This window comes from Typopeltis vanoorti, chromosome 5 (genome assembly GCF_054136105.1).
Source record: "Typopeltis vanoorti isolate ZY-2024b chromosome 5, IOZ_Tvanoo_1.0, whole genome shotgun sequence".
Lineage (NCBI taxonomy): Eukaryota > Metazoa > Arthropoda > Arachnida > Uropygi > Thelyphonidae > Typopeltis > Typopeltis vanoorti.
In genome coordinates, this window is record NC_143553.1 from 53093573 (window position 1) to 53115828 (window position 22256).

At 35.4% G+C, this 22256-nt stretch overlaps 2 protein-coding genes across 2 annotated transcripts in view; one reads left to right on the forward strand and one right to left on the reverse strand.

Moving 5' to 3' along the window:
• Positions 1 to 9102, forward strand: part of Cdc23 (cell division cycle protein 23) — a 184285-nt gene extending 175183 nt beyond the window's left edge. Inside the window, exon 16 of the mRNA XM_090392433.1 lies at positions 8587 to 9102. Within this exon, the coding sequence (XP_090248559.1) occupies positions 8587 to 8700 (114 nt within the window). The 3' untranslated portion in view covers positions 8701 to 9102. The remainder of the gene's footprint in view (positions 1 to 8586) is intronic.
• A 2783-nt stretch (positions 9103 to 11885) lies between these two features.
• LOC150106414 (DALR anticodon-binding domain-containing protein 3-like) overlaps positions 11886 to 22256 on the reverse strand; it is a 285462-nt gene continuing 275091 nt past the window's right edge. Inside the window, exons 17-19 of the mRNA XM_090392991.1 lie at positions 17863 to 17976; positions 12127 to 12195; positions 11886 to 12018 (exon numbers count right to left, since the gene is read on the reverse strand). Of these exons, the coding sequence (XP_090249117.1) occupies positions 11899 to 12018; positions 12127 to 12195; positions 17863 to 17976 (303 nt within the window). The 3' untranslated portion in view covers positions 11886 to 11898. The remainder of the gene's footprint in view (positions 12019 to 12126; positions 12196 to 17862; positions 17977 to 22256) is intronic.

The window sequence follows — 22256 nt, forward strand, 5'->3', positions numbered from 1 at the left end:
ACGACAAATAGTTGAAAACTCATGGGAATATAACAAAGATCTGTATTTAAGTTTTGTAGATCTGGAAAAAGCATATGACAAGGTGCCAAGAGAGAAACTATTCAATACGCTACACTTATATGGTGTCAATGGAGCATTATATCAAACAATACTTAGTCTTTATTTGAGTTGTAAGTCAGCAGTTATAATTGAAGGAAGTACAAGAAGATGGTTTAATGTTAAATCTGGTGTGAGACAAGGATGTACATTATCCCCTCTGTTCACTATCTATATTGATCACATTATGAAGGAAAGTGGTATTAAACATGATATCAAAATTGGAGATTGCTCTTTGCTTTATGTGGACGATGTTATACTTCTAAATAAATCCGCTACGAGTTTGCAAGATTCCCTGACTAAATTGAATAACTGTCATAATAGATATCTTATGAAGGTCAGCATTAAAAAGACAAAGACAATGAAAATAAGTAAAATTGTTGAAAATGTCAACTGCGTTGTGAATGGGGAACCTGTAGAACAAGGAAAACATTTCAGCTACTTAGGCACAATTTTTAGTGAAGATGGTAAATTAAATATGGTAATAGACAACAGAATCAACAAAGCTGGTATGGTAGGAAGTCAATTGAATAAATTCATACGGAATAAGAAAGAAATTAGTTGGAACACTAAATTAGCTGGATACAAGACAGTGTTCAAACCAGTTTTGACTTATGGATCAGAAGTAAAACACTTGATCGAAGACTAGAGACCGCAGATATGAGCGTCCTTAGAAAGATTAGAGGCGTGAACAGATGGCAACAATGGCAATATCATATTAAAAATGAGGATATTTGGAAAGAACTTGACATTGTCAGCATCCAGGAATGCGTTAGCAGAGCTAATCTCAGGTGGTATGGTCACTTAAACAGAATGGGCGAGGAAAGATTAGCAAAACAAGTGTTCTCTGCCAGGTTGGCAGAAAAATGACGCAGAGGAAGACCAAGATATAGGTGGTGGATTGATACAGTACAAAGTGCCTTAGACGATTGAAATATAAGATCTGATAATGTTGGCGTCTTGACAAGTAACAGACTGATTTGGAGGAAAATTATAGATAGGAAATTAGTAATGATGTAAATTTTTCATGTAGTACTATCATATCCTGTACACCTCTTGAGGGTACATGTCAGGAATTTGATGATGATGATTATTTTTTTTTTTGTTTACTTGCTGACTTCAGAATCATCATGCAGATTCCAAACTATGTATATTTGCTGAAATATATATTTAAAAACATTAAAATATTTAATGCATGTATAACTTGAGTTGCAGCTCAGGTAAGATGCCACAGGAGTGGAAAGAATGTATGATGATTCTGCTGTGCAGGAATCAATGTGTCTAACTACTGACCTATCTGTAGGTGGTGGTAACAGCTTTATGGAAAGTGGTAAGAGCTTGCATGCAGAAATGGATTGATCGAGAAACTGTGCTCTGCAGAGAATGACATGGGTTTACTTCGGGGGCGGGATTATGTTTTAGCAGTTTGCACATTTATAACATTATGGTGAGTTTGATGCATTGGGATTGGATTTTGTTAAGGTATTTGATAACATACTACATAAAAGGCTATTGCATAAACTAGAGAATATTGGACTGCACTTTAAACTCTTGACTTTTGGATATGTGCTTTTGGGGGTGCTTAAAGGTAAAAGCTGTATAACGGACATAAGACATCCACATAACTTTTAAAGGAATGCAGCAAAACTACCTGGGCTTCTGACACATGTCCAGTCCTCACCTTCTCGTGGTGCACCCTGTTAGGTATCTACCTGGATACTAAACGAATGAGGATTGGCTGACAATTTGGAATTTAGCTGACCAAATTGTATTCTTATTGGATTGGCTTAAACCACAATTTAAAATGATGGTAAAACATGACAGAATTTCATGCCGGCTGGGGCGTCATCTGGTTAAACAAGACTTCTGTTGTTTTCGTCAGAGAACTAGGGCAAACAGCGAAAAGTCAGCTACTGGAACAAATCCTAAAACACACCCCAACTCAATATCGCCAGAGTTCAAGATCAGTACTAGCAACATAAGAAGCCTAAATGGCAAAGAAATGGAGCTAGCTGAGTAATTGGATAAGTACCAGATCGATATAATACGGGTGACTGAAACAAAAAAGACAAAAACTGTTGAGATCTTTCTGAGCAATAAATACAAAATGTTATATTCAGGCAATGACAATCAAGGAAAAGAAGGAGTAGCCATAGTATTCAACCCTAAATATGAGGCTAGTCTTCTTGAATGGCAGACAGTCTCAAGTAGAGTGATGTGGGCGAATATGAGAATGGGGAACTGGACATGGACCAACTGGACAGTTGGGGATCTAAATAGCAGTGTAGGAAATGATTGTCAGACATACAAAATTATTTTGGGAAAGCTTGGAATAAATAGCAAAGCTAATAACAATGGCAAATACCTATTGGATATCTGTTCAGGGCATGGACTGGTTATTACTAACAGAAATGTTCCAACATAAAAATGTGGCCAAATTCACATGGAGAGAAGAGGTAAGAAATAAGAAAAAGTCTTTGACTGTTATTGTTGATAGCTATTTTTACTCTCTGGTGCAGAACACTAGAGTGTACAGAGGATTTGAAATTGGAAGTGATTACCCTTTAGGCTTGAGCAGGATAAAGTTGAATTTCATATTGAAAAGAAGAACATGTAAAGCAAATAAAAGTTGAGCAGCTCTCAGATGTGAACTGCAAACTAAAATACACAAGCATTATTCAAGAAGAAATGAAAGAGATTGAGAACAGGAACAAAATGTTGGAGATTCAGTGACAAATCCTGAAGAAAACATTGATTGATTCATAGATTCAGCTAGAGAGGCATGTGGTGAAGTTGTCTGCAAGGATAGAAAAATTAGAACTCCATGGTGGACACAGGAAGTTAAAGAGGCTGTGAAGGAAAAGAAGAAAGTATATCAAAAGTTCCTGGCAAATAAGTCTGCTTTTGCTCTTAGAGAATACAGAGACAAATGTGAGAAAGCTAAACACTGTGTAAAACTAGCTAAACAAAAGTCATGGGAAGACTTTGGTAAGACAGAAAATAAATATCAAGAAGGTGCCAAGATATTTTGCCAGCTGTGGGAAAAGCTCAGAAATGGGTGAGAGTGCTGTAAAAGGAATTAGAGATGATAAAGGTGACATGAAAACTGCAAAAAAAGATAACCTTAATGTATCGAGTAATTACTTCAAAAAATTGCCAAATGAAACAATCAGTGACAGACTACTGTACCATATATACACTAGTAAGAAAACACTGACCAGGCATGCAATCAGGAATACATATCCACCATACTTGAAGTAGAAAAAGCCATCAAAAGCCCGAAATGTGGAAAGGCAGCTGGAGTAGATGATATTCGACCAGAAATGCTCATGTATCCAGGTATAAAAGTCCTATAGTGGCTATGCTTCATAGTTCAGAAGGCCTGAAGAGAAGGATAAATTCCAGATGATTAGAGTAGAGCTCTCATAGTACCCATATATCAAAATGGAAATAAAACAATGTGAGAATTACAGAGGTATTTTCCTGTTTAGTTCCCTGGTAAGATTTATGCAAGTATACAAAACAAGTGTTCTTTGCCCTCAGGTTGGCAGGGAAAAGACCCAGAGGAAGACCAAGATACAGGTGGATTGATACAATAAAAAGTGCCTTAGAAGACAAAAATATAAGATCTGATAATGTTGGAGCCTTGACAATTAACAGATTGATTTGGAGGAAAATTGTAGATAGGAAGTTAGTAATGGTGTAAATCTTTCATGTATTACTATCTTATCCTGTACACCCCTTCAGGGTACATGTGAAGAATTTGCTGCTGCTCCTGAATGGTTTATAGTTAATTTTAATGGTTTAATGTAGTTATAATATATATATATATATATTCCTTGAAAAGAATAACATGTATTAAAGCAAATAAAAGTTGAGCAGTTCTCAAATGTGAACTGTAGACTAAAATACACAAAAATTATTGAAGGAAAAATGTAAGAGTTTGAGAACAGCAACCAAGCCTTGGAGATTCAGTGGCGAGGTTGTCTGCAAGGATAGAAAAATCAGAACTCCCTGGTGGACACGGAAAGTTAAAGAGGCAGTGAAGGAAAAGAAGAAAGCATATCAAAAGTTCCTGGCAAATAAGTCAACTTGTGCTCTTAGAGAATACAGAGACAAATGTAAGAAAGCGAAACACCATGTAAAACTAGCTAAACAAAAGTCATGGGAAGACTTTGGCAAGCACAGAAAATAAATATCAAGAAGGTGGTAAGATATTCTGGAGGTTATTGAAGAAGCTTAGAAATGGAGGCAAATGTGCTATAAAAGGAGTTAGAGATGATAAAGGGAACATGAAAACGGGAGAAAAAGATATCCTTGAAGTATGGAGTAATTACTTCAAAAAATTGCTAAATGAAACAAGCAGTGATAGCACAGTGGTAAAAACTCTCAACAGGCATACTGTCGGGAATACATATCCATACTTGAAGTAGAAAAAGCCATCAAAGGCTTGAAATGTGGAAAGGCAGCAGGAGTAGATGATATTCGACCAGAAATGCTGAAGTATGGTGGTATAAAAATCTTACAGTGGCTGCACTGCATAGTTCAGAAAGCCTGGACAGAGGGACGAATTCCCGCTGATTGGAGTAGAGCTCTAATAGTACCCATATATAAAAAGGGAAATAAAACTGAATGTGAGAATTACAGAGGTATTTCCCTACTGAGTGTTCCTGGCAAGATCTATGCAAGTATACTTGAGAAGAATTGTGGAAGAAAAGCTTGGTGAAGAACAAGCTGGATTCAGGCGAAATAGATGCTGTCAGGATCAGATCTTCCCTTTACGACAAATAGTTGAGAAAACATGGGAATATAACAAAGATCTGTATTTAAGTTTTATCGATCTGGAAAAGGCATATTACAAGGTGCCAAGAGAGAAGCTATTCAATACGCTACAGTTATATGGTGTCAATGGGGCATTATATCAAGCAATACTTAGTCTGTATTTGAGTCGTAAGTCAGCAGTTAGAATTGAAGGAAGTACAGGAAGGTGGTTTAATGTTAAATCTAGTGTGAGACAAGGATGTACATTATCCCTTCTGTTATTCACTGTCTATATGGATCACATTATGAAGGAAAGTGTTATTAAACATGATATCAAAATTGGAGATGTTAATGTCAGCTCTTTGCTTTATGTGGACGATGTTATACTTCTAAATAAATCCGCTACGAGTTTGCAAGATTCTCTGACTAAATTGAATAACTGTCATAATAGATATGGTATGAAGGTGAGCATTAAAAAGACAAAGACAATGAAAATAGATAGAATTGTTGTGAATGGAGAACCTGTGGAACAAGTAAAACATTTCAGCTACTTAGGCATGATTTTTAGTGAAGATGGTAAATTAAATACAGAAATAGACAACCGAATCAACAAAGCTGCTATGGTAGGAAGTCAATTGAATAAATTCATATGGAATAAGAGAAAAATTAGTCGGAACACTAAATTAGCTGTATACAAGATGTTGTTCAAACCAATTTTAACTTATGGATCTGAGAGCTGGTTCAGAAGTAAAACACTTGACCAAAGACTAGAGACCGCAGATATCAGAGTCCTGAGAAAGATTAGGGGCATGAACAGATGGCATCAATGGCAATATCATATTAAAAACGAGGATATTAGGAAAGAACTTGATATTGTCAGCATCCAGGAATGCGTTAGCAGAAATAATCTGAGGTGGTATAATCACTTAAACAGAATGGGCAAGGAAAGATTAGCAAAACAAGTGTTTTCTGCCAGGTTGGCAGGAAAACGATCCAGAGGAAGACCAAGATATAGGTGGATTGATAGGGTACAAAGTGCCTTAGATGATAGAAATATAAGATCTGATAATATTGGAGTCTTGACTAGTAACAGACTGATTTTGAGGAAAATTGTAGATAGGAAGTTAGTAATGATGTAAATTTTTCATGTAATACTATCATATCCTGTACACCCCTTGAGGATACATGGTAAGAATTTGATGATATATATTCCTTTTATATTACTTTCTTTTATGTTTTTAAAATACACATCATCATGGTTTTGATTTACCTGGAGTAAAAAAAAAGCCAGAGATGTAATACAAGGGGCTCCTTATGAAAATAGCCATAAGTATCAATTTTTGAGGAGTGACATGGAAATTTTCCAGGAATAATATTTACCGTATTTTCCAGTGTATAAGACGCACTTTTTTACCTTAAAAATGGGGTGCGTCTTATATAATGAAGGTAAAGATTGTTTTTTCCTCTTTTCAAAGTCATACGCACTCCCTTTTATGTTCCAAGATCTTTGTGGGCGGTTAACGGTGCAATCGAATTGATGCATGACTTTCACGGACTTCTAACGCATCATTGGCTAAGAACTTGGCATGGTCAGAAGGAAATTTTGTACAATTTGCGTAAAGAAAAGTGCGTGGAAAAATTGCAAAGTGGCCAGAACTAGAGACCGAAGTTTTAAAATGGGTGCAAGAAAACGTCATGGTGTTACCATTTCATGATACGCAGTGGACTTTGTATCCATACAAAAACAAAAATCAGTCAAAAAATGCCAAAAGAATATGAAGACAAAATTATTTCTATATTATAAGAAATTAATGATGATAGAGAAGAGTCAGATAACAGTGACATGGGTTTTGCAGGTTTCTGAAAGGTCAGTTTACTATTAAAAATTACCTATTATTTTATCCTTTTTTTTTTTAAATCATACTGTAAAGTTTAGGTTTTTTCCAGAAAATTGTATTAAATTTCTTGGGTGCATCTTATACACCTGTCTTCTGTATTCTCTCAAAAGCCTTAGCAAAATCCAATGTCTAACTCAATGATAACATTATTATAGAATGTGAGCAAGTTGCTCCAACAAGACCTCTTAGTAAACCCATGTTATTCATTGCAAAGTATAGTTTCTCTATTAATCCATTTCTTTAAGCAAGCTGTCAACATTTCCAAAAACTTCACCACCACTACAGTAATACTGATAGGTCCATAGTTGGATACATTAGGCCTTGCACAATTGGATTACCATACAATCCTTTCCACTCCTGTGGAATCTGTCGTGTTTTGAGACTCAAATTATATAGCCAGGTCAGAGGAATAGCCACTTCAGCTAAACACTTTTATATGCTGATATCCCCATCAGTTCCTATTGCCAAATACTTATTCAGTGTGTGCAATGTTGCCTACCTAATTCTTCTGCAGTCATTTTCTTTTTATATGCTGTATAACAACAACAACAACAAAAAAAAAAAAAACTTTCGAAATTCCCTCGATCTACTTAGCTACTCTTATATGTAATTTCCATACTGAGGGGCACCTTTCTTGCCTGTACTTTATACTTCTTATGAGCTTACTGATAAGCTTTCTCTTTACATTCCACTACAGCATTTTCTTTTTTTTTTTTTTTTTTTTTTTTTGCAGCTCCTCCTTGACAATACTACTAATCTGTTTAACTCCCTGACTCCTAGGGTGCTTTCCAAGCTGTCTGTATGTCAGCTTGGAATAGTAGTAGCCAGCTTAGTAGTTCAACAATACCCCTTCTTAACTGAAATTCTTCTGGTCATTCTGATCTGAATATTTGAAGCCCCTCATAATAATTACTTACCCTACACTCATTGCACTAATTTGCAGATATGCATTGGCAAATTAGTTCAATGAGTGCACATACCTCAGCCTGTAGTGGCAACCAACTATCAACTATATATTTTGCTTTATTGGACTTTATCTCACATCACATAGCTACAAATGCATGGTCCTTGCTTTCCTGCTGTCATTCGTTTGCATTCTCTCTATTATCAGTCTTATCAGCCACATCTCACTACTGCCAATAATTTTTAGTCAAATAGAACTAATCAATCTCACCATTATTCCAAATACATCTGAAATTAGTACATAGTGGTTTTTTTTTTGTGTGTGTGTGTGTGGGGGGGGGGGATGGTATGCAATGGAACTGCATTGGTTCATTTAACTTTTCCTGTAAGCAAATAAACTATAGCAAACTCATAGGGACCACAGGAACAGTGTTTTAGAGGATGGTTTGCTATGAATTTCTTTTATCACAGTTATTGTACCTATACTTTGGTTGAGACTTTTCAGATTCACTGTAGCAAATACCAGTTTGTTATACTGGTATTTGCTATAGTGAAAGTCAACTATATGTAGAAAATTGTGCTTTAGCAATAGTACTGCTCACTGAAAAAAGCCTCTGAGCCTCCTCCCTGGAAACAAGCTACATCAACAAGGAAACAGCATATTGTCTCCTTCACTGCACCATATCTTATTACTCACAATTTGCATGTGCTCTGGAATGCGTATTTCATAAAATAGACTATGTTTTACTTTTTGTTGTATTAGTATTGTGTAATATTCATAAATGTGTTTAGTTAGGCAGATCATTATTTATGATATATAATAATTTGACAGTTCTGTTTTGTTTTAAAAATCAGTGTAATATGATTTTTTTATATGAGTTAAATCTTAATTATATGTATACCTGTAATGTAAATTGCACTGTTGCAGGTAGAAGATCAAAACAGAAATAACAGTTCATCTCATGCAAAGTATCAAAGATCAAATTCGAACACCCCATTAGGTAGATTGTCTCCAATGAATCTTTCTTTTTCTCCTTCATAATAGTTTTTTTGGTAAGTCCTCATGTTAATTTTAAAAAAAATTCTCAGTGTCAAATAAAGGTGGAAATCCTTCAATAGTTGCAGCTATACCTCACATTCTGCAATGTATCATTATGACTTATCTCTTAGTGCAGCCTAGAGAGGAAAAAATGGATTTTTGGTCTTAAATAAATTGACATACTTTTGTCATGAATCAATAGTTTATTGGAAGCAGTGGAGTCATTCACAGACCAAAAGTCTAAGACTGTTTATGGATTGCTTAAGCTGCATTGAACATTCTTAAACTACAGTGACTCTTTACCAGTTAAGAGAATATGGTCATCCTTTTTATGGACCTAAAATGAGAGTCAGTATTAATTTGGCACAACCTGTACATATTGTATTAAGTGACAACTTGATGTATATGATTAAGTGTTTATTTTGTATTGTGTTTGATATCTCCAAATGATGTACTAATTACAACAGTTCATTAAATTAAATTTATCGACTTGAGGTGTCTTATTAATTCTGAACTTAGACTTGAATCATAAAAAATACCTTACTAATATATTCCCATGCTATGTACAACTATCAGCAGCGTCTTGGTTGAATAAAGCATTAACGGTGGTAGATTACATGCTTGAAATGAGCACCTTTCAAGACAGGTTTCATAGCTCATGTGAAGGTTCTCTGTCATCTTGGAGAACAAGGATCAGAATATCCCTTAGTTCATTAAGGTTTAAAGGTGGTTCATAGTGGAATACCCATTTCTTAAACATACCCCAAATGAAGGCATCAAGATGAGATCAGGAGAATGTGAAGAGTATAGGAATTCTGTGAACCTCAAATTGAGCCTCCCAGGGAAGTGTTCTGATAAATAGGCTCTAGAACTCCATGGTGTGTGTGTGTGTGACAGGTTGCTCGATCCTGTTGGAATACTGTGCATGAACTGGAATGTTTTTTTTTTTCACAACATCCCATACAAATCATGGGTGAATGGAACCAACACATTCTTCATATAGCATTTGCTATTCAAGGTCATGGTTACACCACTCTCTTCAATGAAATAGGGCCTAATTATGCCATGGTGAGAAACTGCACACCATGCAGTGACCTTCTTGCTGTGAAGTGGCTTCTCTTGGACATATTCAGGCCTCAAGAAAGCTGTAAGTTCTTTTTTTTTCATGACCACTTAGATGGAAATATACTTCATCCAAGAACCAGACATTATGGAGGAGGGACAGATCTTCATAGACATTGGCCAGCATATTCCTGCCATGTAGTGTAATCCGTTGCTGTTAAACACCGACCCACTCGAATGATGTACAAAAAGGCACCCAGTTCCTTAAGAATTCTCTGTAGTGACCACCTTGGTATCCCAAGTTTTACCACTGTTCAATGTTGACTGTGTTTCGGACACTGTAACGCTTGCTCCAGCACACGCCTGTGAGTGTTAACAGTTTGTGGTCTCACTGAATGCCCCTTTGCATTGTGGCAGCAGAGCACTTCTGGTATGTCAGAATCTCTCGATTAAGGCAATGACAACACTATTGTTTGGGGCATGTTTTTAGGGTTAAACGTTGCTGTTAAAAGGGTGGACTTGCTGTTAAACACCGACCCACTCGAATGATGTACAAAAAGGCACCCAGTTCCTTAAGAATTCTCTGTAGTGACCACCTTGGTATCCCAAGTTTTACCACTGTTCAATGTTGACTGTGTTTCGGACACTGTAACGCTTGCTCCAGCACACGCCTGTGAGTGTTAACAGTTTGTGGTCTCACTGAATGCCCCTTTGCATTGTGGCAGCAGAGCACTTCTGGTATGTCAGAATCTCTCGATTAAGGCAATGACAACACTATTGTTTGGGGCATGTTTTTAGGGGAAAGGATCTTCCCCTAAAAATATTGTCTTTCACAGTCCACCCTTGGAAACTCAGGTTTTAAATTCATATACTTTGTTTTATCTGCATTTCTCCTACATCTTTCTATCTCCACATTTGTTATTGTGTCCCTCCTTTTCATATTTCAGCAGTGGTATATAAACGTTTATTGCTATACTCTTGGTGCTGCTCCAAAAGAAGACAACCAAGAACACCTTACAAAGGTATGTCCAAAATTATTCCTTCCTTATATTCTTCATATATATATCTGTCTTCAAAATATCACTAACACCCTAAAAAACTGAGTAAAAAGCCAATGACACTGTAAAAGGGGTACTCCTAAAGAAAAATAGACAAAATAGCCTTAAAAATTAATATCATTTTACAGGAGTAACATGGAAAATTTGCCAGAAATAATTATTTTTTTTATAGATTAACATGATACATTTTGCTGACACCAAGCATTTGTACGAAAAATAAATGATCGCTTTTGATGAGATCAGTTTTGTAGCCTTTATTTTGTAACGACTTTAAATATCAGATTTCAAGTCTGAAGTGATAACATTTCTCTACTTCAGAATCCTTCAAACGGTCGTAATTTCTGTCTCTCACAGCAGAGCCATAAGGACCACGGGAATATAGTGGATAGTTTGCTCTAGCAATTCCTTTAGAATTGTGTCCTATTGGGGGGGGGGGATTTAATTGGAACTTTTCATTAGCTTGTATGGGTGTGTCATTAATCACAAAGCTCAAGCAAGTCTACATAGAAGGCAGACATTTTAGGCAATTATTATAAGAACTTTATTAATGCTGATTTCTTAAAATAATTCATTTTTCAACATAAAAGAAAGTGTTAAGATATAAAAACATTTTCTAACTTCCCATTCTAAAATGATCATTTAACATAATATTCCTAATTTTTTTCATGTAATTGGCATACTGTGTTATTTTAATATTGCTTAAAGTCACTTAAGGAATCATTTCCTGAACAGGCTTTCTCATGGTGTACAGACTCATCTCTAACTTTTAAAAGGATCTAGATAACTATATTACTCTGCTAATTGTTGTCATTAGTTTTAAGTCCATTTATGATGATGAAATGCAAGATGTCATCTCAAAATATTTGTAATATAATCTTTAGGCATGTTCTTGTATATTCCATCCAAGAAGGGTCATAGGCAGTACATAAGTACTCAGGATGCACTTTTAGCTTGTGGTAAGCTGTGTTTGTGTGAATTAGAGTATGCTATTATATAGGATTTACTAGGATCTTATCTTAGCTCCCCACAGCAACAGAAATGAAATTCAACAGAGATTTATTCTTAAAGCTTTATTCAAATATTACATCTGTTGTAGTGCTGTTATATTAAGTAGTGAAAGAGAATTCTTTATTACTTGGTAGATCCCATGTAAAAACCAGAGGCGAGCAGACATAATAGGCATCAAATGTGGCCTTGGTTCCTGCAATCAAAATGTTTTTTAAGTATAAAATGTATTATAAAAGGTACATAAACATTTTATAATGTAAAATCAGACATGTACATTCACATCGAACAGATAATTTCTTACCCCTAATATGTGAACTCTGCTGTAATAGGTGCTTAAGTCATGACTTAAGTTAACTAGGAACTGGCAAATCTGGAAAAAAAAAAAAAAAAAACCTATTCATTATATTACTAATCTGATTTACTTTAGAAAATTTAAATGAAAAGAATTCATAATTTATTTGATATTAGGGAAACAAAAATTTAATTGTAATCTTTTGGGGATGATTCTTGGACAGAGCTCATATACAGTACTACCAAGGTGCTTGCAAAAAAAAAAAAAAGTTGTGTTCTCTTATAAGCTGTCAGTCACTTTTGAAACTTAAAGTTTGAGATGTATGCATCCTTTGTTTTTGATTCCAAAATGATGTTTTTTGTACCATTTGAGACTTTGGGTTCTGTTATGGAAAATAAACTTTTGAGCATGAAATAGATTGTGGTATTGAAAAGAGTATTTTTTTCGTCATAAGGTCTATGAATAAAACCAAAAAAATTGAAGCAGCTGTTATAAAGTCAAAACCAATAGTATTTGCAGCTTGGTTGTAAAACAACAATGGATATTCTCATATTATTATGGAAGTATCTCCATGGGAGACCCACACTAACCTTTACACACACAATACCTATCATATCTCCTTAAACCCATTCACTTTCAGGGTAATCCATTGGTAATCCATTCCACTCACACAACTTCCAGGTGATGGTGACCTCTAATTCTCTCTCTCTCTCTATTTATCATATATCATACCCCCGAGTTACACGATTTCTTATATGTACGTATTCTTGTCACGCCTCACCACTATTTGTATCTTTCAAGCACTGGCCGCATTTGCCAGTTTCGCACATGCTATGAACAAGCGGTCTCCATTCATACACGATTTTTATAGTCTACAAACCTTGCAATTGTTTAATGTTATGTTCTTGATAAAAATTTTATCACATAAAAAATAATAATGTCATCCAAAAGGAGCAAGTCCGATTCTTCTACAGCTAGCAAGAAAAGAAAAACATTGACTTTGGAAACAAAACTCAACATTATTAAGGATTTTGAAGGCGGAATGAAAATTTGTGAGCTAGCAAAGAAGTTCGATCTACAGGAATCCACAGTAAGAACAATCATAAAAGAAAGGTTTACAGATTTTGGAGGACATAGATTCTAACAAGGAACGAACTGTAGCCACAAGGCAAGGAGTAAAAAAATCGTTAGCTTGCTATGAAGAAATTTTGCATGACAAGAAAAAGACATAATGCCGTCAGACGAATCTATTAGATTTTATGAGACCATCGAAATAACTTTTTTTTTATGTACGAAAAACTATAATTATGATTATATTTCTTAAAAAATATAGTGTTTTTGTAAACCTTTGGTCCCAATTGTATGTTTGTATATATAAATTACATGCAAAATTATACCCGAGTTATTACACGAATTCAACTTACTCGCTTTTTGTTGGTCCCACCTACTGCATAACTTCGGGGTTTTACTGTATATTGAAAAATTTCCTTTGTGTCAGTCTTAGAATCCTTTTTAATAACTTAAGTTCTATAAATATGTCACCAGCTTGGTCACTCATCTTTGAATTTCCTCCACCACCTTCTGATCCCCAAGTGATCAAATCTGTGCACTAGTCAAGATCGGCTAAATCATAGCCTTATAAAGAGAGATAAAAACCTATCTTATCATATTTTTCAACATCCAAGCAATCTGTTGAGCAATATGACCTCTGAACTTCAACTCTGTCCACAATTACCTCCAGGTATCTAGTCTAATTAATGTAATACACAGTATGTAACCTTTCAACCCAAAATGCATAACATTACAATCATTATCCTTCACTCACAATGCCTATTTAAATCATCCTACAGGATATCTACATCAACAAACAACTGAATATGCCCTTCAATTTTTTTTTTATTCGTATGGGGTTGAGCCCTCCTAATGAGGGATTAAGTACTATATCCTATGATTGTAGCCTGCTTGTGGGATGAAAAACCCCTGATAAACTGGGGGAAAAACCCTGCTGTCCATGCCCAAGACCGGCTATTTAATTATGACTGATTATTTAAATCAGTCATAATTACCAGCTTTATAGTTCAACATAAATCCTTTCTTGACAGAGAATTCCACATGTTTAGCAATCTCCCAGAACAAAACTGCATGGTCACCTCCATGATTGGGTACATCTTCTAATGCTATTACTCTGTGTGTAATCATGTTGGTTAAGGACTACAGTGACATTCCCTTATCCACTTTCATAATTGTAATTCTTTCTCTAGTAGTATTTCAAATTCCTGGCAGGGATATTGCAGTTTTGCCTGTGGCAGGACATCTGCTATATCCACTCTCATGGTGAGTAGGAAGGCTGTAAATCTCTCTTTTGATCCCTCTTCAGTAGGTTTCTGCTTTTCAAAACACTTATTAAACTTTTTTTTTTTTAGGTGCAAGACTGAGTGTGCTTCTGGCTCGGGTGGGAAGAGGATAGGTTTATTATAGTTTTTTCTGATGGTTTGGAAGTACTTTTTGATAGATTTGAAAATTTAATGATGTACCAACCTTTTTACTTTTTGAAATTCTTTAGCTATTAAAACGTTGGATATGTCTGAAAGGATCATACAAAAATTACATTCAGCATGGCGCCAAGCTGCTCTTGCTATAAGAAGAATGACAGCAGTCATCTGTGTGCAGTCCAACTCTAGACGTACTGAACTAACGTCTCATTACCCTCCTTCATTCCATCTGCCTGTGTTTTTTGGATGAATACAGAAAACCTAGCACAGCGGGAAGATTTTTAAATGCTACTTCACACCACCATCCATTGCAAAAAGATAGGCATAATTAAAACTTTATGAGACAGGGCATACGCTGATAAAACCTAATAAAGGTTGAAACTAATCTGGGCAGTGAACCTTCCATAATGCATAGCATTATATACATCTAAAAGGATGTGTGCAATTGATGTGAAGTCGTCATATACATGTAGCTTAGTCATGATGATACTTCACACAAACTTCGTTTGCTTACCCTTGGATAAAGGATTAAACGAGAATGTAATTTCTTGGCAAGTTTAATTTAATTGTTATATTGTGATATCATACACTTAAGTTGAAGGGCTGGTGATCTTGCGCATATAAAATCATGTTCAAAACAAATAATGTGCATGCTCACTCCACTGTTATTCATCATCCATATGAATCGCTTTCTGAAGGAAAACTGTATTAAATCTGATATCAAAATTGGAGGTTCATCGTATCTCTTTATTTAGATAATGGCATCTTATATTCTTAAATAAGTCCATTACAAGTCTTCAAGAGTCTTGACCCAAGCTGAATAACTTCAGCAAATAGGCCAGAAAAAAAAAAATCCAGGCCAGAACCTAGATAAAAATCAACTCCGTTTTTGAGCCAATTGAATTCATGTGGAATAAAAAATTATATAAAACACTTAAACTAGCAGCAGTATACAGGAAAATGTTCAAACAAGTTTTAACTTATAATTCTGAGTTTTGTTAGAGATAAAACAGTTGATATAAAGATTAGAGACCACAGAAAAGGCAATTCTGAGAAAAATTAGAGGAGTGACCATGTGAAAAGTAAATAAATTAATAAGGAATTTGACACTTGGCATTCAAGAATGTGTGCAAGCAGGCTGATTTAGTGTGATATGGTCATATAGAAGAGAAAAGGTTAGCAAACAGGTGTTTGGTGCCAGAATGGTAGGCAGAAGGAGACCAAGATCTATGTAGAATGATGCACCTTAGAAGAATGAAATGTGAGATCTGATAATATTGAAGTCCTGAAAGATGACATTAATTTTAAAGAAAATTACTACTTAATAATGTAGTACTCCCTTGCATCATAAACATTTCTTTAGAATGTCTATTAGGAATTTGAAGACGAACTCAAAATTCTTCTCTACAGAACATCATAAAAACTAGCCTAAAAGCATGTGCTATTAACTGCAACTATGGTATGGCACAAAAACAGTGCTGAACTTCATCACCCCCTCCCCCCTTCATTAATGTGGTATGCCATTCAACTGCATAAACGTTAATAGAAGAGTGCATGTAGTCTATGTCATTACATTTAGCTGGCAATGGTGTTGACATTGGAAGAAGAGATGTTTATTGTTGAGCTTTATTTTCATTCATATGGAGTTGGTAGAGCAAATGGTCCAAGCCTACAACATTTTTGCGAGCACTTTGTCCATAGTTTCTGTAAGAGTGTTCCAAGCAATAGTGTCGTCATTGCCTTAATCAAGATGTTCCAGATACCGGGAGTATTCTGCTGCAATACAAAGGGCATTTGGGGAGACCATGAACTGTTAATACAAATGAGAATCACAGGCATGTGCTGGTCAACACTGAACAACGGTCAAACACTTGGGACACCGAGGTGGTCACTACAGAGAATCCTTAAGGAGCTGGGTGCCTTTTTGTACGTTATTCAGATGGGTCAGTGTTTAAAAGCAGCAGATTATGCTATACCACAGGAATGCTGTGCATACATGCCAATGTTTATGAAGACCTGTCCTTCCTCCATAATGTCTGGTTCTTGGACGAAGTGCATTTCTATCTAAGCAGTCATGTAAACAGAAGAACTTATGGGTTTCTTGAGACTTGAATTTGTCCAAGAGAATCTTCTTAACAGTTAGGTCATCTCGTGGTGTGCGGGTTCTGGCCCTACTTCACTGAAAAGGGTAGTGTACTCATGACCTTGAATAGCGAATACTACATCGAGAATGTGTTGGTTCCATTCACCCAGGATTTGCAAAGATATGTCATCATGCAAAAAAACATTGCATTTTCTGCACAGGTATTCCAACAGGATGGGGCAACCTGTGATTCTAGAGCCTATTTATCAGAACACTTCTCCAGGAGACTCATTTTGAGGTTCACAGAATTCCCCATACTCTTCATGTTCTCCTGATCTCACATTGCTTGATGCCTTCATTTGGGGTATGTTGAAGAAATTGGTATTCCACCATGACCTGATAATAGAGAACCTACACATGCATTGAAAGACAAGGTGCCCATTTCGAGCATGTAATGTACTATCGTTAATGCTTTATTCAACCAAAATACCAATAATTGTGGATGTACATATCATCAAGGCCTGGTTGGTCGAGTGGATAGCATATCTGCTCTCCAGCCAAAAGGCTGCGGGTTCGAATCCCACTGCGGGCATGGATGTTTGTGATTGTCTATGGAAATACTAGTGGTTGGTGATAGATGGTGTTGGTGTAGTTGCAGTCAGTTGGTGATTGAATGGTGGAGACAGAATAGTAGAGCAGGTGCCCTCCCTCAATGAGTCCTCGGAGGTGTCAAATAATAATAATAATCAGGTGTAAACATATATTTCTTGGTGAATAAAGCCATTTACTCCATAACACATAATTGGAGTTATTCGGTACTGTTTTTTTTTTTTTGGGGGGGGGGGGGGGGAGGCATACTGTATAATTTTCTAATGCGTTATGTTTCCTTTAATTTTATTCTAAATTATCATATATAGAAAGAATTTAAGGAACATATTCTTAATCATGGCATCTTAATATTTGTCAAAGGTAAATGTTTTAAGATGTTGGATAAAATAATAATATTTGCAGTATCCAATCTTCTAGTTCTGCTGTGTGAAGTAAAGGTTCTTCCTGATTTATAAGAAACTTTTGACATTTTAATGCATTTAGTACACTGTTTCTATTTATAATAAAGAGATGTATAGAATGCTAACAATATTTAAGAATAAAATGCATTTAGCATATTACCTTATGTGTTGGCACTTGTGGTCTAATCACTGCATGATTTTTAATGTCCTGTACTATTTCTTGGATCAAATAAGGAAATGGTAAAAGATAATTGGACAGTATCTTCCATTCTTCCTAATAAAAGAAAATTAATTAATAATGGAACACGTATAGACTACAGTAATAACTTTAATTAAATAAAGATACAAATATTTCGCACTGAAAGTAACAGTACATCCTCAGAGTAGAACAAATAGTTAAAGGAATGGAATGCAAAGTACAGAACAGTCGGTGGATTACCAAATAAAATTATTGAGGTGTGCCAGAAGATTAATTACTAAAATATTAATAAATAATTCTTTAAAGATGATTATTTCATTGATGGTTGCATAAAATAAGTCTCCCAAACTTTTGGGGGAGAGAGAGACAGTCATTTTGATTTAAATTCGGCGTTCGTATTTAAACCTGCATCTGTGGAGAAGACAAGTTTTATCCCATTGGATATTATGATTAGTGTCAATGCTATGTTGTGCTAGACCAGACTTATGAGGTTTCATGTATTCGATATAATATTGATGTTCCTTCATTCTTTTTTCCACAGAATGGCCTGCTTGTCCATAATATGACAAATTGCATTCACATGGTATCTGGTAAACACCAGCCAATGATAGAGGTGATACAAAATTTATAGACAGTAATACACTGGCCTCGTAGCCTCTAAAGATTAAAGAAAATTAATGTGAACTGTACGTTTAGAAATTTTAGGAAACAGGTGTAACATATGCAAACATGCACTGACTGGCTGTATGAACTTTTTTTATTTTTTAAACATTAGAGAGTTGCAATGTTGTTTCTCCTTTTTGTTAACTGTCTCATTTTAGTTGGTATATACACATTTCCAGAAGTAGCAAAATAAAATATAAGTTAATACTTGTAATTTATTAAATTTACTGATATTTTACAGATTTCAAACCATTGTCTGAGAACACTGTAATTAATAGCTATGATGGAGTTGAGAAATTTCTGTACTGAGTGCTCCAGAAAAGTTTTATACAGGCAATCATGAATTTTCTCAAAAAGAAAAGGGGCAATAAGATTATTGGAAAAATTTTTGAAGAAGGACATCCTCAGTTTGGTCAATAAGTTTGTTCAAGATTTTTGCTTTAAAAAAAATAAAAAATAGAATAATAAGAATCTTGTTGATCTTGACAAAGGATATAACAAAGATATTAAAAGGGAAACTATGTGAAATTTGTATGGTGTAAATGGACTCTGATACAAAGTAATACATGATTCATACTTGAAAATCAATAGTTAGACCTGGAGGATGTATAAAAAGATGATTTGTGCAAAATCTTAAGTGGCACACTATGAATAACAGTGGAATGGATGTCTATTAAGGTTGGTTGGTTGTTTTGAATTCACAACTGAAGAATTAAGGCTACAAGGCCAGTATATTATTGTCTATAAATTTTGTGTGTTCTTCTGCCCAGTATGCCTCTTTGGCAGGATGGAAAGCTTTATTAAGGAAATATGATATCCAAATAGGGAATATTAAGTTTAAGACCTTCACTCGCAGATACTATTATTCTCTTAAATAAATCTGCTTAGAAGTCTTTGTCTCTGACTTAATTAAATAATTGGTATGAAAATTAGAAAGAAGGGAGAGGAGTGAATATGAAATTTGTTACGAAAACATGCACTGTATCCTCAGTAGCCAGCATTTCTAGTGAACATGGCAAATTGAATATAGTACATAATATTTTAATGATACTGATATGCTGGAAAGCCAGTTGGATAAATTAAAATGTAACGAGAGAGAGAGAGAGAGAGAAATCAGCCAAAAACCAGGCTAGCAGTATTCAAGGTAGTTTTAACTTATGGATCTGAGAGTGACTTTAGAACTAAAATAGTTGTTCAGAGACTAAAGATATTAGGGTCTTGACCAGATGGAACTAATGGCAGAATAATGAAAAATTAGCAAAACAACTCTTTAAAATAAAAATTACAAAATACGAGGCTAATCTTCTTCAATGGCAGTCAGTCTCAAGTAGAGTAATGTGGGCAAATATGAGAATGGGGAACTGGACAATGAGACTTATTTGTGCCTATGGTCCCACAGAAGGTTCTACTAAGGTAGAAGTGGAGGAATTTTTTGATGCTTTAGAAAAAGCAACTGACACAATGAAAAAGGAAAAGTTGGTCCTTGTTGGGGATCTAAATAGCAGAGTAGGAAATGATTGTGAGACATACAAAAATATTTTGGGAAAATTTGGTGAAAAGAGCAAAGCTAATAATAATAGCAAATATCTGTTGGATTTCTGCTCAGGACATGGACTGGTTATTACTAACACCATGTTCCAACATAAAAATGTGCACAAATTCACATGGAGAGAAGAGGTTAGGAATAAGAAAAGTCTCATTGACTATGTTATTGTTGATTGTGATGTTTTCTCCCTGGTGCAGGACACCAGAGTGTACAGAGGATTTGAAATTGGAAGTGATCACTATTTAGTCTTGAGCAGGATAAAATTGAAAAGAATAACATGTAAGAAAGTTTTAAAGCGAATAAAAGTTGAGCAGCTCTCAGATGTGAACTGTAGACTAAAATACAGAAAGATTATTGAAAAGAAAATGAAAGAGTTTGAGAACATGAATCAACCCTTGGAGATTCAGTGGCAAACTCTGAAGAAAACATTGATTGATTCTGCCAGAGAGGCATGTGGTGAGGTTGTGTGCAAGGATAAAAAAGTCAGCTTTTACTCTTACAGAATACAGAGACAAATGTAAGAAAGCTAAACAAAAGTCATGGGAGGATTTTGGCAAGAATATAGAAAATAAATATCAAGAAGGTGGCAAAATATTCTGGAGGTTGTTGAAGAAGCTTAGGAATGGAGGAAAGAGTGCTGTAAAAGGAGTTAGAGATGATAAAGGTGACATGAAAACAGGAGAAAAAGATATCCTTGAAGTATGGAGTAATTACTTTGAAAAACTGCTAAATGAAACAAGCAGTGATGACAGCACAGTGATAAAAAAAACACTGACCAGGCATGCAGTCAGGAATACATATCCATACTTGAAGTAGAAAAAGCCATCAAAGGCTTGAAATGTGGAAAGGCAGCAGGAGTAGATGATATTCGACCAGAAATGCTGAAGTATGGTGGTATAAAAGTCTTACAGTGGCTGCACTGCATAGTTCAGAAAGCCTGGACAGAGGGACGAATTCCCGATGATTGGAGTAGAGCTCTCATAGTACCCATATATAAAAAGGGAAATAAAACTGCATGTGAGAATTACAGAGGTATTTCCCTACTGAGTGTTCCTGGCAAGATCTATGCAAGTATACTTGAGAAACGGTTGAGAAGAATTGTGGAAGAAAAGCTTGGTGAAGAACAAGCTGGATTCAGGCCAAATAGAGGCTGTCAGGATCAGATCTTCACTTTACGACAAATAGTCGAGAAAGCCTGGGAATATAACAAAGATCTGTATTTAAGCTTTGTCGATTTGGAAAAGGCATATGACAAGGTGACAACAGAGAAGCTATTCAATACGCTGCAGTTATATGGTGTCAATGGGGCATTATATCAAGCAATACTTAGTCTTTATTTGAGTTGTAAGTCAGCAGTTAGAATTGAAGGAAGTACAGGAGGATGGTTTAATGTTAAATCTGGTGTCAGACAAGGATGTACATTATTCCCTCTGTTATTCATTATCTACATGGATCACATTATGAAGGAAAGTGGTATTAAACATGATATCAAAATTGGAGATGTTAATGTCAGTTCTTTGCTTTATGCAGATGATGTTATACATCTAAATAAATCCGCTACAAGTCTGCAAGATTCTCTGACTAAATTGAATAGCTGTTGTAATAGATATGGTATGAAGGTCAGCAATAAAAAGACAAAGACAATGTAAATAGGCAGAATCATTGAAAATGTCAACTGTGTTGTGAATGGAAAACCTGTGGAACAAGTAAAACATTTCAGCTACTTAGGCACGATTTTTACTGAAGATGGTAAATTAAATATAGAAATAGACAACAGAATCAGCAAAGCTGGTATGGTGGGAAGTCAGTTGAATAAATTCGTATGGAGTAAGAGAGAAATTAGTCGGAACACTAAATTAGCTGTATACAAGACAGTGTTCAAACCAGTTTTAACTTATGGATCTGAGAGCTGGGTCAGAAGTAAAACACTTGACCAAATACTACAGATCGCAGATATGAGAGTCCTGAGAAAGATTCGAGGTGTGAACAGGTGGCATCAATGGCAATATCATATTAAAAATGAGGATATTTGGAAAGAACTTGACATTGTCAGCATCCAGGAATGCGTTAGCAGAGCTAATCTCAGGTGGTATGGTCACTTAAACAGAATGGGCGAGGAAAGATTAGCAAAACAAGTGTTCTCTGC